The sequence below is a fragment of the Anser cygnoides genome, chromosome 1, assembly GCF_040182565.1.
Source record: "Anser cygnoides isolate HZ-2024a breed goose chromosome 1, Taihu_goose_T2T_genome, whole genome shotgun sequence".
Lineage (NCBI taxonomy): Eukaryota > Metazoa > Chordata > Aves > Anseriformes > Anatidae > Anser > Anser cygnoides.
Window position 1 is genome coordinate 50,607,288 of NC_089873.1, and position 18,961 is coordinate 50,626,248.

Below are 18,961 nucleotides of genomic sequence, written 5' to 3' on the forward strand. Positions count from 1 at the left end.
AATCACCTAATATTTTGCCGTTTAGAATAGTGACTAACACGTGGAGCTTGAGGGTACATTCACCTTTTGTCAGAACTCTTCCTTACTTACTCTTCAAAGTGATACACAGAGACAATAATATTTAAGGTACCTTTTTTTTTCCTTTCCTCTCTCCCTTTCTGCCAACTTTTTGAAGCATAGTTAACATTTACAAGAAATTCTTTACTTGTATCTTCTCTTTAGACGGACAGTAGCCTGAATTTTAACAGTTTTTCATGTTCTTACCTTCAAATCTTTACCGCTGTTCTCCACCTGCATTGCATCTATGCAATTATTGATTATTCAAGTAAGTAGAAATTGATACAACTGATGTTCTAGAATGTTTCATTTTTTTTTTGGTAAAGCTTGTAACCATTACAATTACTCAGATAATTTGGAAATGTAACTAAGTGACTTGTTCTCTGAAGGTGCCTACTACTATCAATGGAGATGACTAGCTCAGGTGACTAGCTCAAATACAGCAGTATGTCTAAATTTAAACTGAGATGAATCCCAGTCATTGTCTCTTATTGAGATAAGGAGCTGTTGAGGGTATTTGAAAATAGTATGTTCAATCAGGAGGGCAGTTTTAGTGCAACATACCAAAAGAAATGCATTCCACTAGCTGACGGTTATATTTATCAACATGTGTTTGTAGATAATTTTGTTTGTGTACTAGAGACCTCTTCGAAGTGGGTGAAAGAAATTTCATTTAACATGTTAAAATCCCAATGTTATATATTTTTAAAGATGTGTTGAGTTTGTATCTTCAGGCTGAAAATCTACTGTTAACTTAGTTTCATATTAAAATTTTCAATGTAATTTCAGTTGTAAATATTTTCCTAGATGTATGACATCCAAATTTACACTAGGTGGCAGTAGAAATAAGAATATACGGCAATTGCTTGTTTGGCTTGAGGATTCCAGTCTAGGAAACAAACAAACAGCATTTAATCAAATTCAAAGCTAAATTTTTACAGCTAGCTATATCACTTTTCTAGGAGGTGTTTTACATGAGTTATTTAAAACTTCCTCTTTTAATTTTATTAATTATCTTTTTTTTAATACAGCATCAATGTCTTATGAAATGCATTCTAAAAATCTGAAGGGCTTTTTTATTGGAGATTATATTAAAATCAGCAGAGGAATATCTATAAGGGCATATTCATTCAACTGAAACACATGGCTAAGAATTAATGTACTTAGTTGAGCCTGCTTCTTTTGCTCCTCCCCTAGGTCTTTGCTGTCCTAAGCAATGATCCTAATTCCTGTCTCTTTTGTTTTTTTTTTTTAAGAAATGTGTTTTGGTTTTGCTCTGCTTTAGTCTTCAGAAATCTCTAATTTTTTTACATGAAAGGTTCTGCATCTGAATCTTTCCTTCAAAAATGTTTTCCTGTACTGTGGATCCAAAGGTGGTAACTGCATCATCATGTTGGAAGAAGATAATGAAAGTAATTATCTGTTAAACTAATACATAAGTGAAGTTTTCAAATTGTGGTTTTTGAAGACCTTCAATATAAAACGGTTCTCCCTACCTTGCTCTTTAGTGTTCTGGTTTTCCCCTCATGTTTTTAAAGTTGAATGTTTCCAAATATGCTGTGATTGCTGGACAGCTAATCACATCACTTTCTCAAGAAATGTGTCCAGTCATTTGAAACATTTAATGTTTAGCTTAGCTCCTTTACCTCATTAATTTTAAATTTGAAATTAAACATGTTTTACAGGAAGAAGGGTTTAGCTGCAACCTTCGTGGGTTTTGTGCCTTTTTTCATACACTTTGCTATTCCTGACTTGTTGCTTAACAAGCCGATATATATTTAGCTCTCTTAATATAACTTCTGATAGTTCCTGCTCTCCTAGTCAGTGTCTGCAATTCACATCTCTGTCCCCTTATCTCAGATAAAGTCGTAAGCAGAACTGTATGCAGAAGAGACTTTCATTCCAGCTCTGGGATGTGATACTTCCACATAAAGAGCATGTTTCCTTAACTTAATCATACCATGTATTTTTGTAGCAAACATAAATCAGGAAAAGCATTTAACTGGTTCCGCAATAGCTTTGATGTATGGAACAAGGAGATAGCTCAAAGTACATGTTTAAATAGCTGTTAACAGTAATCATATAGTAGTTCCTCTACATTAGAATATTGGTATGGGGTACGAACTGCTGTGCTTGTTCTGCAGGGTCCTGCAGGTGCAGTGCCCTCTCTTCAGTGCCCAAATAATACATACCAGAAAAAAATGTTGGGCTCAGCTACCAATAATATGATTGACACTCAGATAATGTATTAATTATATTTACTATAGGACTGTCTGAAAATCAGACACAAATGACCCTAGTTATGCTGGACACTGAACTGAAGATTTAAGCTCTTGAGGACAGTATTTGTTGTCCGTTTGATCCAAATAGACAGAGTGCAGGGATGAGTTTGGGGGGAGTGAAACTGGACAGTCATGTTTTTGTAGAGAGGAAACTAAAGCAGTCCAGATAAAACGGTAGAACTTTCAGATAAATGGAAAACTATTACTAGACCATGTTACCTGACTGATTCTTCTTTTTCCCTTTCTTTCTTCCAAGTCCATTTGGAGAAAAAAAAAAAGGAAATTTAAAAAAAGGTATGAATTAGCACTTGATGCTATTGTCTAGAAATTAAGGAAGAATTTTAAGTTACCAGCTGTGATGGCCCTGGAGCAGAACTGGCTTTCCTTATTGCCTCTGGTTAGCTCATTCTCAATTGATCCAATTGTAACTGAATTAAAAGACAGAATACCTACAAAAAAAAAAAAAAAAGCTCTTGATTGAAGAATGGCTTGTTGAGACTGAATCCAGGAAAGAGCTAGGCAGTGCTAGTCAGCTAAGCGAGCTACATTAAAAGCAAAGTTAAGACATCCCATTATTCAAGTCTTGGCATCTATCTCTGATTTACTAGTGCTGCAGAGCATCATTTTCCACTTGATTGATCAGGTAACATCTGTATTTAAATGTCTCTGCTTTCTAGGTTGCTAGTAAATTTTGTGATCACCCTTTCCCTACTTCCCCTTTGCTGAGGAGGATCTTACTATTGTGAACTTTGCTTCTATTATTTGCTTCTTGTAACCTGAATTTATATATAAAAGTTGTGACAATCCAAACCAAACATAATGAAAAGGCTTCAGGTAGTAGTAGGAAGATGCAGTTGACTGCCTTCATTGGCTACTAACTCCAGTTTTAACATCTCATTTTAGCTATTTACTTAACAAATGGATCTCTGACCTAAATGTCTATACATCAGTGTACCTAGATGATAGAACCCTAGCATCAAGTACTTTTGCTTCATGAAATTTCCACTGAAGCTGTTACTGAGTGAGCACCTCTGGTTTAACCAGAGTTCTGTCTTCAGGTGATATGGTGGGCCCTTCTTGAAAAGGCAAAACAAAGTGATCCTTTTATCTAATGAATCTCCTGTTTTGGTGTAGGGTTTGTTTGTTTAAATCTATTTTAAAGTAAAATGGCTAGAATTAATGCCATCTTAGATAAAGCTGCTGAGTTGGAAAAGAGTGTGTTCATTTCTCTTTATTACACCAGACTCCTTGGTGATTTAAACATTGTCTAATCTTTCTTTGAAATTAGTCAGTGCCCTTTATTTCAGCCTTTACAAGCTAGACAAGCTTCCTCCTTGAACATAATCAGCTCAAATAGCCAGATACATTGGGCTGTAAATTTCCATAACTGGCTGTGCTTGGCACAAAACACGATTTCTGGCAAATGAAATATTTGGCTTTTGTGCCTCCCTAAAATGCCTATGTGGATTCTCATTTTTCCAAGTTAAAAAAAAAAAAAAAAAAGGTTATTCAGGTCAGGTGGGAGTGTCCCATATTGGTATGATGCAGGTTTTTAGCCACATACCATTGAACTATGAGGTTCTTTGAATCATGATATCATAAAGCTAGGTGGTCAGATCATGAATGTTGTACATATGCTATTAATGTGCATGCTGGAAGTCTTTGTTTTGGTGAAGTTGCAAAGATCTGAAATAGTTTTTAAGCCTCTGTACGGTTTAGCTGAAGTGAAATAGGAAGAAATTGGTGTGAACCAAAGACAAACTAGAGAAGACAGTATGGGTGCTACAAACATGTCACAGCTACAGCTTGCTATAGTTTCTTCATTTGTAGTTACAGAGTACATAAACTAGTTCCATTTTAAACTAGTATTTTTATTTCATTTGTATTGATTTATCATAAACTGAATTTCTTAATATTTAGGGTAAGAATCTTTGAGTTAGGTTTGGGTGACAGATATTTGTAAAGTATAAATGACACCTCTTATAAACATGTCTGTATTCTCTTTCTGTATTATATGATTGAATTTTACATTATTGTGAGGATAGCATCCTTCCTTTATTTTTAAAGCCTATTTTTAGCTTTTAGTGAACAGTGATGTCTCAGTGAAGCAAGTAAGCCTTTTAATTTCAGTCTTATTTTCCTTCTTGTACTGGTGCTGAAATAATGAGGATAGTAATTAATTTTCAACAGGTCAACCCTACCTTTGATGTGACTGATACACAAACTCCTGACCCACCTGTTGTAGAGATTACTTCTCCATCCTTTGGTACTCTGGTAAGTTGCCTTTTGAGAAAGAAAGCGTGGGAAGAAAGCTTAGCTAGTTTGGCTTAAACTAAACACGTCGATGGTAATTTTTTCTTTTTTTTTTGTCTGCATTAATAAAATAATTTTTAAAAAGTTGTCAGTTGTTCAGAGCTTAGTATTCTAACTTCTCAGTTTAAGCTTTCTTTCACAGTTCCCAAGGCTAACCAGAAGATGGTGTAATAGTGAAGCCTTCACATTATACTATTAATTTTACTCATTTACTAAGCAGAAATCCTAATTATAAACCCATATTAACTATATCTAGGTATTACCGTTAAAATCTGTTGCTTTTTGTTCAAACACCTTCTGTAACTGTCCTTAGCTGCAAATAATGGGAAATCCAAAGCGTAGTTGCCTCACTGATAAAATTCCAGAATTGATATTTCATTTTTTTTGCCTTTTAAGGCATCTAGTAGTTCTCCAGGGGAAAAAAAAAAAAAAAGTAAAAAAAAGAAAAGTAACACATTTTAGGAAAGAATCATAGGATTAGTTCTTTCTAGTGTTAGCATAGGATTAGTTCCTTCTAGTTTTAGCTTTTTTTTATGACATTGGTATGGCATGTGGGAGGAAAGGAAGGCAATGTTTTAACTGTAGTTTCGTAGGAGGAAAAATATGCTCTCCTAGTATGAAGTCCTAAAAGATGTACTGTTCTAGAATTAGGTTAAACTGGGAATTTCTCTTTTAGCTTGAATTCCCTTCATGTGAAGGCATGATTTGTATCTTGAACAATTTTAATTACCATAACAAGAATTTGTGTGGCTGAAGGGTTAATACATATGAATGGGCAGCAGGTGTGGTTTCTGCTGTTCTGTTTTGTCATGAATGCTTTACAAAAGGGCATGTCATGAGGGTAGTTTATAAAAATGCTTTGAGATCATTTAATGAAAATCATGAAAAAGGTTCACATCTAAAAGAAATCTTTTCTTCAAAAACAAATAAGCATAATTTTATTTGAGAGATGATAGTTTCATATATTTTGAAGTTCAGCAGTTGTTGTGTTATGATTTCATAATATGGCTATTTAAGACAATTTCTGTCAAAAGTAATTCTCAGACTTAAAGATGTCTCTTTAGAAGGCTTGACAGTGAAAATTCTAGTGGATATAATTTATTGACTATCGCTTTAAAATATGCTATGTTCATTACTTCTTGGTCTTAATGCTGATCATAGGGTCCAAATGTATGGTTACATTAATTCTTTGTTACATATCTATACATCCTCCAATCATCTAATCTTTTTCCTTAGTTCTTTTAATAGGAAAGTATTTTTTTAAATGTTATGCCCAGAACTAATTCTAGGAATAAGTTGACCTTTTACTGACAACATTTTCTTGATTTCAGTCTAGATGGCTTTACAGTCGTCTTTACTACAAAAATGTTGCTTCAAAATTGATGCCTTTTGACTGTGTCAGTAATCACTACATTTTTTTCTATTATCTTGATCTCCTATTCAGCATTGGCTCTCACTTTTCTGCATCTCAACACTCAGTCTGCATCTTTTTTCCATCTGTTGCCATTTCTGTGTCCGTGCAACTCAGACTACAGCCGTAAGGACAACAGCTCTGTCCACTACACCATCATTGACACAACTCCAGAAACTATTTCCATATTTTCTCTTCATTTATCTTCCCTCCCCAACACAGTAAGTAACACTCCCCAACTTTGGCAACCTTATCTGTGCCTCCCTACTTTACTCATTCTCTCATTTCTAGTGTTGTCATCCTGTCCAGTGTCTGCCTTACCAGCTTCTGTTCTTTGTGGAATGATTGCCTGTTTAATTGGGTCAGCCGTCCAGTCTCATAATGTCTTGTTTCCAAAGGGTTCTACATCTCTGTGACTTGGACCTTTTCATCTGAAGCTGGCTCAATTGCCCTAATATGTAGAGGTCCTTTCTAAGAGGCTTCATGTTTTATTCCTGAAAATCAAAGGGGGAAGGGCAGATGCTGGGTTTCTTATGGTCCCACCTTCACTGCCAGCTATCCCCTTGATACTGTTTGTCCTCACTTGAATGGTACTGTGTTTGTATATTATTTGTATATTAGCAGGTATCATCGGCCTGTAGTGTAGCTCATCCTCTTCCCTCAGAGTCTTGCCCTTCAGATAGCTAAAAATCTTTGATTAGGTTGCCAGATTCTTTTTTAAAAAAGACCCATGTATACCTACATTATTCTTTTTCAAGTGTTTTTATTTAGCTTAAGTAATTCTTCTGCCCTTCTGATATGTTTAGAGAGAAAAATACACTTTGCACTTATGCATCCTTAGGGATTCTTGTTCAGAGTTGTTACCATCAAGCATGTAACATGGCAGGGCCCTAAGGAGAACTTACGAGACATTTTGGCAAGTCGCTGGACTGCTGGCAGTAGCTAATCAACAGATGTACTTAATTTTTTTTACAGAAGGCAAGATATACAGACTCTGTTGGATTGCTGTCTCAAGTATTTAAAGACAGGCTTCTCTGTGACAAATGAAAAGCTTGTGTAGGATCTGTGATGAATTTCCTAAAACTCCCTGAAAGATCTTCAGGGAGAGTGGAAGTCTGTACCAAACCTTGTAAGGTTTTGTTGAATGGTTATCAGAAGAACTAACAATAAGTGGGTAAACTCCCATAGATATCAAGCTACTTCAGGAAATAGGAGAAAGACCACTTTATCTGTTTTTTCTCTTGTGCTCTCCCTTTTGACAATCTCTTCTTCACTCTGTTGGAACTTTGTCCCTTCATACCAGTCACAGGAAACGTGCTATTACTGCCCATTAAGATGACTTGCAACAGCGCAAAGGATTATTCCTTTTTCTCCCTTCTGTATAGATTTATAAATAAAATTCATGGAGCAGTATAGATTACTCCAGACATTGCTTCCAATTTCATCTCTCCTCTCTCTTAAAGCAGGGCCAAGCTGGATGGATCCTAAGGGCCTCATCCAGTTCATTTGTGAACATGTATAAAGATGGAGATTATGCCACCCATCTAGGCAGCTTGCTCTGGTGTTTGAATGGTGTTTCATGATGTGTAGTTAAGAATTTCCCATGTCCCAATTTGTTGCGTTTAATTCTATCACAGTAGTTCTCTAATAAGTGTCTGGCTCAGACTTCTCCATTATCTGCCTGTTAGATATTTGAGATGGCAGTAAGATCTCCATCCTACCTTCCATGAGGCTGAACAAACCTCGTTTTCAGCCTCTCCTTGCATATCACGTGTTTCAGCACCCGCACCATCTTGCTCACCCTCATCTAGACTTGTTTCAGGATGTCAGTGTCTGTCTTGTATTGAGAAGCCCCAAAATGAACACAACTCCAGATAGTTAAGGTGCAGCTAAGTACTATTGTCATTTATTCTTTACAGCAATCTACACAGACAAAACTTTAAAAACAAATATTTTAAAATTTAATACTCTTTATTGTTATGAATTTAAAATTTATTTATTTATTTATACTTTGAGGTTTATCTGTATGAGGAAATACTGGTATTATGTTTTCCTGTCACTCTTCCTCTTCTTTTCAAGGAATATTTAATGTCCTCAGACATTTAATTTATTGTTTTATCAAAGCCAACAATTTGAAATAACTTCCATACTTGAAAATGCCTACTCACGTTTTTATTTTCCAAATTTACTTTCATTTTCTTGCACTGAAAACTAAGCCAAGATATACAGAAATAATTTTATTGTAGGGGTTTTGCTGGAAAACAATCAAGTAATTAAACTCTAAATACTGTATCTTTTCAGCATTTGTTTTAACTTATAAGTTGTAAAGCCAGTTCTTGAACACTGAAAAACCTGTTTTTGTCTAAGATCCAAACTGATGCAACTTCCTTTGTGAACTTAGTGAAGGGAACATGATCATCGTATCAGTGGAAAAACTTAAGTGTAATCATCGGTACAGAGCTGCTTTCTTTTGAACTAGAATTTCTTAATGTCTTTGTAATTATGTCAGTATATTGATATTTTCAGGAAAATAGTTTTGAATTTGATGATTCATTTATTCAGGTCTCCCATGTTTACTGAAATGAGTATAAAAACAAGTTATCTGTGCTTAACTAACTGGTATTTTCATAATGCCCTGACTTTTCCAGTGGTAGGAGTCTTCATCTGTTGCAGTTGTTAGAAATGAGGTCTGTGCTAGCCTTTTAAACTGTGAAAATGTTCACTGAATGGGGGTCAAGATTTTGGGGCAGCTGTGTGGGTGAGTTCTTTTTCATTCCTATCTCATTGATGACCCTGAAAACATTACTTTGGAACTATTTTCTCCTGTTTCATCCTCTGATCTTGTAGTTTTGAGGGAGGGAGGGAGGTTGGCAAAAAAAAAAAAAAAAAGTCTGTAAGGCAATACATCGATAAACTCCAGTCCCTGATAAGCTGTTAGGAACAAGGGAAAGTTGATGATGTCTCAGTAGTTTTTACTGACAGCAGCAGGAAATCACTGTAGAGGCTCGCTAATGTTCCGTCCCTTGACCTTGCTCATGTAAACAGGATTTGGAGGAAGCAAAGCAATGTACTGTAATCTGGAAGTCAGAAAGTCTGCACTGGCTGTGAGATGTTTGCTGTTCTTTCTCTTCCAGTGCTAGTTAACACAAAGTAAGACATACTTATTATTCTTTTTCAGTATGGTTTCTACAAAGTTAAGAGTATGGGTTCATTATTGGAAGAGGAAAGATAACGACTGTTTATGGTAACAGGACATACTATGTTTTAAAATAGAAAGTGACCTAATGAATTCCTTCTCCCTGAAAACCTGTAAAATATTTTAAAGAAAATAAGATCATGTGAATTTTTTATTCCTCGAGGTAAGATGTTGTTAATCAATCTGTATTGATTTTGTGCTAAGTCTCTTAATGCAAATGCTAGAAGCATCTGTATTCTCATTTACCCTATGCACATAGCTTCCTCAGTATGTATTCCAGAGCGTACATATTTTTGACACATTTTTTACTGCCTTTATTTTTAGTACAACCAAAAAATAAACAACCCCATGTAAGTAGTGAAGTGTGGCAGCGATTACAAATTCAGGACTTGCATCTAGTTCTTCCATCTCTGTGTACATTAAAACTTACACAACTATTCTTCTCATGGGAACTTATTTTGAAAAGATCATCTGGGAATATTGTCTCTTCCTTAATCCAACTCTAGAATTCTATAGAAGAGCATGACAAAATAATTTTGTCTTAAAAGCTAAAACCTGCATATTTTACTTACCATGCAACTTCAAATATATTATGATCTGCATTCTTTCCTGGCTTCAGCTTTACTTGGAAATAAACACCAGCCCTCTTCGCTGAGGTTAAGGGAAGGGGAAAAGGAGGGAAGGAAAAAAAATAAGAACTTTACAGCTATATGACCTCCTCTGGGCCCCGAGTCCAAAGTGGAAGGGAACATCCAGTGGAGCAGAATTTTTGTGGCACTTCTCTGTGCCCAGCAGTTGTTAAAGTTTGTCTGAAAGCACAACAGTTTTCCACAGTTTGTGGATCTTGTGTTTTCTTGGGACTTTCAACATTCAGCTTTTCACTTAAACTCAGATTATTGCATGACATTTGTATGCTTGTCTCTACCAAAGGAAAGTTATGTCACTATCCTTTTAATAAGAAGACTTGGAATCCTTGTCCTGTAAGAAAAGACAAAAGAAAAGCCCTACTTGTGTTCCTTGCTCAAAACTCTAGACTAAATCAGAGTTCAGCACTGAGGACTGATGCCAGCAGTAGAAGGGCTTTGATCAAAATTGACACTTACAGACCTCTCCCATCAGTCTTTCTCCCATCCGCTTTACCTTCCTCTGTTCCAGACAGAGCCTTAGCACCACTGCAAAGTGCAAAATTAACATTCACACCACATAATAGAAAACTAATCTCAAAATAACAACGGCTACTCCCTGAGTAAGTATAGATCTATCTTTTAAAATTATTTTTATATTTTTTATATTTTTATATTTCTGTTCTTGTGATTGCCAACAAATGTGGTTTGAACAAACTGGAAACTCCATGATCCAGACTCCAAATCACAAACACAGAATGAAATTATGGGATAATGTGAAAAGATCCTGCTTCGCAAAGTTGTGAACTAAAACTGCAGCTTTTTGTAGATGAGCATACTAAAAACTTTCAAAATCTTTGACTCTCTGATGTCTTATGAAAGCATAAACTAGAAGAATAAATGTTGTAAATAGAGGGACTCAGAAGTGTTCGTTGCGACAGAATAAAAAGTAAGAATTTGTAAACTCTGCTCTTGTGTCTCTAAAAATGTTTCTCTCTGTCCAGTGTTGCTCTTGGAAAAGCAATAGTTAGTGTCCTCAGGGCTTAGAGCAGACAGACCTTTCTTTTCTTTGCATGCTCTACAGGTACAGTGCTTGGGGCTGGGGGCAGAAGATAAGTTGCCTTCTCCCCCACCCCAGCTCTGCAGCTAAGCATGTTCAGCTGCTCTCAGGGGAGGAAAGTCTCCCAGCTCTCCAAAAGGGAGGTTGTTCCCCTAATCCATGGGGAAGCCATGAGGCAGTAGTAACAGCCTTGTCTGTTGTCCAGCTAGGGGTCTTTCAAAGAAAGCAGGGTATATACAAACAAAATAGCTTATCTTCTGTCCTAAGTGCCAAAAGGATGAAACATTTGACATATTGAACAGTGAAACTCTAAACTTTTAAATATCTTTATACAGGTGCAGGCATGTTTAAAAAGATTGGTGTACTTAATCTTAAAAGAGTTATGCTTTGATAATACAAGCATCAAATAACAAAGATCAGGATACGTAAAGGTGAACTCAATATTTGTAATAAAAGAAGAATATGATCCAAATGACCCTTGCATTTTGCAGCGATGGTATTCTACCACAGCATGTAACTGCAGGTTTGCAAGTAAAAAAAACAGGAAATGTGTTGTGCTGCTAGTTAATTAGGTAATACTACATGTCTTGATGTTCACTAATAGGCTCATCATATTCTTTGAGGGAACTGGAGCTTGAGAGAGAGTCAAGTTTTCACTGGAGACGGAGTTCTGAATTTGGGCACTAGAGAGTGCAAGAATATAATATTTCTTATACTATTTTTAACCTGCTTTCCTGAGGAAATGAAGCTTATGAGTTTATATTGTTTATGTCTGTCTCTTTCCCATCTCCCTTATAAATATATATATACACATTTTTTTTTAAATCTAATATTTTTTTTTACTGAGTTTGGAAGCTAGCAGCTGGCAGAATAAAGAAACTAAGAAGTAGTGCTTCCACTAAAGAAAAAATAGGTGGGATGTGACTCTGAACTCACTGATTCTGGACTAGGCATGGACTAGCTATGGATGATTTGTCCTGTAAGTGCCCCAGTAGATGTGGAGGGAGGTAGTTACAGCAGGACAGCAAGTTCAGGAGAGGGGCCTAACAGGAACCCCTCCTCACCACTCCGATATAAAAGACTAAGCTTCAATACTTAGTTTCCTCACACAGCAGTCTACGTACTTATGTTGCCATTGCCCAATAGTGACATTCTTAATGGATGCTGTTGCTGAACTTTTGGTATTATTTCATAAGGTAATTGGCTTACAATAAATTACTTGAGAATGATTTAAGAACTTTTACTTTGTATAAGGTCTTAGTCATGGCAACAGTGCAATGCCTCAGGAATGCTTTCAGGTTGACCCATGTCTTAATATTGTTCCTCTAGCAAATCAGCACTTTTCTGGGAACTAGAGGCTCAGAAGTTCCAGGTATTATTACTATTTCAACTTCCTGAGATACTGTACTTGTGTGTTCTGACCTTGTCTGCCAAAGTCATGTTTTCTCCCACTCCAGCTGAGAATCCAAGCTGCATTCACAGTTCTCACAGCTGATTCTGAGGCATGTAGAAAATGCCCGACAGCTATCAACCCACACATCCAATAACAACTGGTTCCTTCCTCTTCCTGGGGAAGAGTAACATCCTCTGAGAAGAACTATCCCCCGAGGAATGCACGAACAGCAGCAAGCCTTTCACACAGGAAATTACTACTATAGCACTTGCAGAAAAGTGTCTCTGTCGCTTGGCTTGTCAGTCCATAATGAGCTTCCTGCTGACCTAGATGATGATTTACTACTGATCTAAATGCCATTTGTGAACCATTTAGCTTAATGGAAGTTAATGAAGTTAGCATTCAGTAGCTCTGTTACTCTAAACACCTGTTTTTTGTTGTTTTTTTTTTCAGTAGTACAAGTTAAGTTTTGAACTTCTTAATATTCACAGCACTTCAGTAATTCTGAAATCCCACACTTTGTGGGGCAGAGAAACATGGGAATGTTTGGATCAGTTCATAGTGTGTGACTTTTTGAAAAGGTTACAAGGTTTTACTTTTGTTTATCTTAAGCTGGATAATAAAGCTGTGCCGCAGATCAAGCATGCTAGAAAACAAGATGCTAAGCTGTTGGCTTGCTCTTTGTTTTAAATATTATTGGAGTCTAAGTTTAGTGCAGCATGCTTGCAAATGTGTGGTGCAACCTTGAGTATAAAATGAAATATATTCGGCCAATGTGTTATTCAAAAAATGATTAATGCAAGTTTGTTACAAAAGAAAACACTAATACTATCTAAATCTCTTCTTATATTTCTAGATGACAGTGCTTGAACAAGTGCTAGCAAATTCTGTTTGTCACTGAGATTACAGTGATATCTAAACCCAGAGGGTGCTTTCTGCCTAAAGTCGTTTGAGCGTTTTCCAAATATATCAGTTGTTCTAATACAACATATCTGTCCTTGAAGACCTTGCTGCATTGCTAGCTAGTTTGCTATAAGAGATGTAGTTACTTGCTGCATGTGAGATAATGGAACGACTGATTTGAATTAAAAAATGACATAGGTTACTTAAAATAGGACTTAAAAATTGAGACTTTTCAAACAAAATTCAGCAACAAGAGCAAAAATGTTTCTCCATACTAGCCTCATCATTTAGATATTTGATGCAGAAAAACTCTGAAAGCCTTTTGGGTCCTATCTTCCACTAAAATAGTTTTGAGGTCAGAAAGTAGGCAGAACAATGCCAAAGGATGATTTCACAGTCACTTTAACTTAGAAACTGTTTTTGTCTGGTTAATTGCATCCAAGTCAATTCCCTGATCTGCTCAGCTATCTAAGCAGTAATACCAGCACAAAGGAAATAGTGGGAAAAATTATTTGGAGATTAAGTAGGAGGTTAGTGCTGGCTGTATCCCAGTTTAGGTTAACCAATGTCCATTGAGCCCACATATCTAATATCTAGAAGGGTCACCTGCGGCGATTGTGCTATAACAGGGGTGTGTTGAATGCATGACACATCCCAAAATGGTCTTTCTTACGAGACAATCCGTGGAAAAACATGGGCAAAGAAGGTGGTAGTAATGGCTTCCTGTTGTTCAGACTGTAGGTGACTGGGATCGAGTTCTCTTTTTCAGGGTGAGAGGATTCAGCTTGCTTTCTTCCATCTGCAGGGCTGTAACCTAAGCAGCAGGTAATAGAGACAGAGGCTGAATGGAGCGTGCTCCATTCTTCATGCTTGAATTTGAAGCACTGTAAAGTAAAAGTTGAAAGTGTATGGCATCAGAGGAAAGATGTCTGTTGTCAATGATTAGGGTTTTCTGGAAAAAAAAAAACACACACAAGAAGAACAACCTCTGTATTCCATTGCTCTTTATGCATTTTGCAATAAATAGTATTTAACAACAACAACAAAATAAGGTATGTAGGAGTTGTGTGACCGACAGCAATGCCATGTATCTCTTCACAGTATGGGACTCTGGTTGAACCAGCTCAGTTTGGTGCTTGGGAGGAGAAGAGGGGTTCTGTTGTCTTCCTTTGTGCTGTGTAGAAATTGTACTTCCCAAACTCCAGGATGCCACTTCCTCACTGCAGTTCAGGTACCTGAAGCACAGGCATTGCCGTGAACCTCTGATGCAATATTACAGCACTTTTATTACAACATGGGAAGACCCCTTTCTTGACATAAAGGTTTAAGTGAATTAATTACTTTATCCTTAACCTGTTCTTAGATAAACAGTGTTAATACTTATAATATACTTATAAATTGTAAACAGTGTTCCTCACTGAAAATATTACTCTTCCAAGCTATGATTTGTTCTAACAGTTGTTTTCTCATTTCCTACACATCACTCACATCACTTAGGAAGTATGGACACGGAATTTGTCATGTTTTTGCCAGTGTAATGTAACAGTATCATACTACCTCTTGCTCAGTAGATTCAGCTAGTTAAAGCTGCAAAGAAGTTACCATAATTTTTCACTCAATAATCTTACCACATTAAATTTTATTATTTCAGTCAGTTATATATTATGACACTGTAATTATTTTCCAAAACTCTGCTTTCTGGAGCATATTGTTCAATAACACCTCCATCTCTGAGATCTTACCTTTGAACATGATGTTGCATTTGGATAGTTGAGTGAAGTCAGACTGCCAAGCAGCTTTGACTATTTTAGTTTTCAGGATGTCTTTCTTGCAACTTATGTAAACTTTATCTTTCAGATCACTGGCACATTTTGCATAGGACAGAGGCAAGAATGGATTTCAGTGGAATCATTAAAAACACCATAGTTCCATAGTAACTTCCTAATTTTACTGGTTTTGAAGAAACACTAGCTAGAGATAATTTACTTCATACTGCATTTTGACCTAAAATGAGTTAATTAGAATTGTAGCATGCATATTATGGAAAAGTATATATATTTACTTTTATCAGGAACAGTTTGACTAAATATTTAATTAGCAAGAGATCTTAAGTTTGGCAGATCTTTTTTTTTCCTTTTCTTTCTCAAAGCATATTGATTCACTTTATATTGTAACTTAAATACTTACTAGTTGTGTCGTAAATCAACTTTTCAGTGTTTCCCTGACATTATTCTCAAGCCAACTGTGACCTGTGACCACATTGTTATCCTGTTTATCGTTTCTAAGTATTGATGGAATGTTAGCTTCCCCATTCCTCTGGTATTGTTCCATTATTACAGGATATAAGAAAAAAAAAGCAACAACACCATTATTTACTTGTTAAGTTAGTTTAGACCCATAGAGTATACACTACGTAACCCAAGATTTAAAAATATTTGCATACCATGTAAGTTATTTAATAGTCTTTTTTTTACTTATGGTTGGGTTAGAAAGTGTTTTGCCAGAAATGCAACTACTTCATTCATTGTCTTCCTAAACAGAAGATAAAGGTACTTTATTAACCACTTTATTTTTTTTTTCCTGTATCACTTGTTAACATTTCTGACTACTAAGAATACTAGGATTTCTAGTATTGCTAGGATTTCTTTTGTTCCTGATATTTATAAAGCACAAATAATCCTTGAATGACAGAAATAATGTAGGCTAGCTTCCTACAAATCTGTTTCAAATGTTTTGTTTTAACCCTTTCCCTTGTTTTGAGGTAATTGTAAGTTCTATTTCTCTTGTATGCATTCTGTACTCTCTAATAACATGTAAACTTGTGCCAGAGCCTTTATCCCAGTGGGAGTACTTAATGATTTCTGTCCTTTAGCTGGCAATCTATTCTCAGGAAGCTTATCAGAAATCAGCTCTCTAAGATATCTCTGTCAGATGCCTCTGTCAGACCCTCTTAAATCTGCAACAAGCTCAAAACTTACAAATGAGGTGTGGAGAGAGGCAGACAGAAATGATAGTGTAAGTATTGTTTCCTTAGGAAAGTGGACAAAAATGTCCTTTTTATTGCTCCTAATTCTAATGGCTATAGAATTTTTACTGATGCTTTCAATTATCCCGATCTGCTACATTTTGTCATTTCTAGTTTATGGTCATTTATATTATTCTACCATTATAAGATTTAAAAAGCAACAATACATTTTGTCTGTGAAGGCTCAAACTCCCCAAGAGAAATTTGGCGTTTAGGATAGGAATGCCAGCTGCTGATCTGGGATTATAGTGCCAACTGCTTTCATTTTTATTTTCGTTTTAGCATCTTCTCAAGTATAGAGTGTGGTACACAGCAGGGTTATGTCTTCTTCCATATCCCACTGAGTGTGGCATCTCCACGTGCTGACGAGACCACTACCTGTCGTAACTGGTAGTATATAATTGATTCCACGTTGTTTAGCTATCCCATGCAGCTGAAAGCTGAGAGTATTCTCTTTGTAAATGTTATTCACTTAACTTGATTGTTCTGTAGAGATTTGTGTTAATATCGTCCACTACTATTTTGTGTTAATATCGTCCGCTATTATTAGAAATTATTTCCTTAAGATGCAGGGAGATAGATGACAGGGAGCACCAGTGACACCATGTGTTTTCATTGAAGTACAGGAAACGGTATATCTCCTCGGTATATCTCCTCTATCTTGCATCAACATAGCGTTCCATAAATTCTTGCATCTTTTAGGCTGCTACTGGTGATAATAAAATATCAAAGTGATCTTCCTTTCATAACTGTTAAACTTTTATAGTATTACTACATTTTTTTCCCTAAAAATAAAGAATAGTGGCTGCAACTTAGTCATCATTCCAAAACAAGAGGGCTTTAATTTAAATTCATGGTGATTCTTAACAAAATTTCTGTTCTATTGCTCAGTAAAGCATCAGACTTCAATTCTAAAGAAATGGCAAGCAGGAACAGAATAAAAGTTTCCAGTTTCAATTTGTCATGGTTGAGTGTGAGGACCAGATTTCCAGAACAGAAATTGAGTAGTTTACTGAAGTATAGTGTCATAAAGTGAGTCCTGTACTTGTACTTCAATTCCGAGTTTTATGTATAGTTTGGCTTTCAGCCCTGTTTGGGGAGCATATTGGTGCTCCTGTTTTAGCTGCCAGTGTGACTACTCACGTTACAAGGATGCTTCTTTACGCCATTAAATGTTTCTTTTTGGTGTAGATTAACTTTTGTGTCAGGACTTTGGCAGAGACGTCATGCAAGAATATACTTAACTGTGTAGGCCTATAAAAAGACAATTGATATTAAGTACTGTTTAGACTGGGACAGCTCATATCAGATATGCACTAATACAAATATCACTCCAAGAACCTTCTTTTTTAAACTCTGAATCAATAGGAAGGTGAGCAAGTTAAACAGTGATTTTGTATGTATAATTGTTGTCACATTTTTTCCCATTTTGAACACAGAATACTAATTTTAATGTTTTAAATGTGGCCATTCAAAACAAACAAAAAATTAAAACATACTGCAAGTGCTAGTAAAGTAACAGCAAACATAATTAAATACGGAATGTGTGCAGAAGAATTGCATGGGTGTTTAACAAATTTAAATCTGGGTGGAAGTATGAATAAAATAATACATTGTGACCAGTGGAATTTAATATTTATCTTCAAATGGTAAACCCTTTACTTGGTGTTTTCCATTTACTTTCCTAATACACACACACACACAATTTTAAAGTTTTGCTTGTTATAGCAGGCACACCTGTGGTTTATTTCTCTTCTAAGGTAATATATGAGTTTCTAAGGTTTATATATGTATATATAAAATATATATATATGTCTGTGTGTATGTGCATATACATATATGTATACACACACACAAAAAGTTATATATGTATAAAATGCATATATGTAAGTGTGTATGTATATATAGAGAGACTTTATATATGTATATAAAGACGTATATATATCTCCTTATATTCTAAGGCGATATTTTTTGTGTAGTTTACTGTATGATGTTATTCTTTTTTTAAAAAAAATCACAAATTACATTAATGTTTTCTACTTACATACTTTAAATGAAGAGCAACGTGCCAATTCACAGTGGCCCTATTCATCATAACCTATTCTGTGGAAAAGATGCTATGCGTTGCTGAACGAAACATTCTTTGTGAATTGTCTGTCTGCTTGTAGGACCTCAACTCTTCCAGTTGCATAAGCATCACTACAAAGAATGGAAACTGTAAGTTTTGATAACTGGAGTTCTCCCATAAACCAAGGAGTAATAAGATGTGAGAGTAGTTGGATTTGGAACACAAAGTTGTGAGTTTTCGGGGACACTAGACCAGGTTGCTTCACTTCTGCTGTATTCACCAACTGCCCTTCTGCAGCTCTGTGGCAATGGGATCCTTTAAGAATCATGAGGCAGAGCTTCCTCAAGCTGTTTACCTCGTAAGATTTTGCTGCTGAAAGAGGCAGCAGTTTGTACTTTTTTTTTTCCAGTTGTCAGGAAGGATAAGCTGATTACAAAGAAGCCGTCTATTTCACATCACTAATAATATGAATCAGCATCTTAGTCCTTAAGACATTCCCACTCAAAAGAACTGAGAAAAAGGGGACAGCATTTTGTAAAGTCATTACTTTTCTTCTTTACCCTTCTTATTGGCTCAGAGTTCTGCACTTTGGTTTTCTCCCAGTATCATTTGTGCAAGTGGAGAACAACC

At 35.9% G+C, this 18,961-nt stretch overlaps 1 protein-coding gene across 7 annotated transcripts in view; it reads left to right on the forward strand.

Moving 5' to 3' along the window:
- POC1B (POC1 centriolar protein B) overlaps window positions 1–18,961 on the forward strand; it is a 66,705-nt gene that overhangs the window by 18,370 nt on the left and 29,374 nt on the right. For 3 of the 7 annotated variants that reach the window (XR_010830728.1, XR_010830740.1, XR_010830727.1), the window contains exons 10-11: window positions 4,530–4,613; window positions 6,097–6,284. Coding sequence is in view for 4 of the 7 variants with exons in the window: in XM_066995324.1 (XP_066851425.1) it covers window positions 4,530–4,613; window positions 9,242–9,295 (138 nt within the window). In the remaining 3 variants the exon portion in view is untranslated. Of the gene's footprint in view, window positions 1–4,529; window positions 4,614–6,096; window positions 6,285–9,241; window positions 9,308–18,961 lie in introns of those variants that run through there. The other 4 variants (XM_066995319.1, XM_048061179.2, XM_048061176.2 and 1 more) reach the window with 2 other exon arrangements.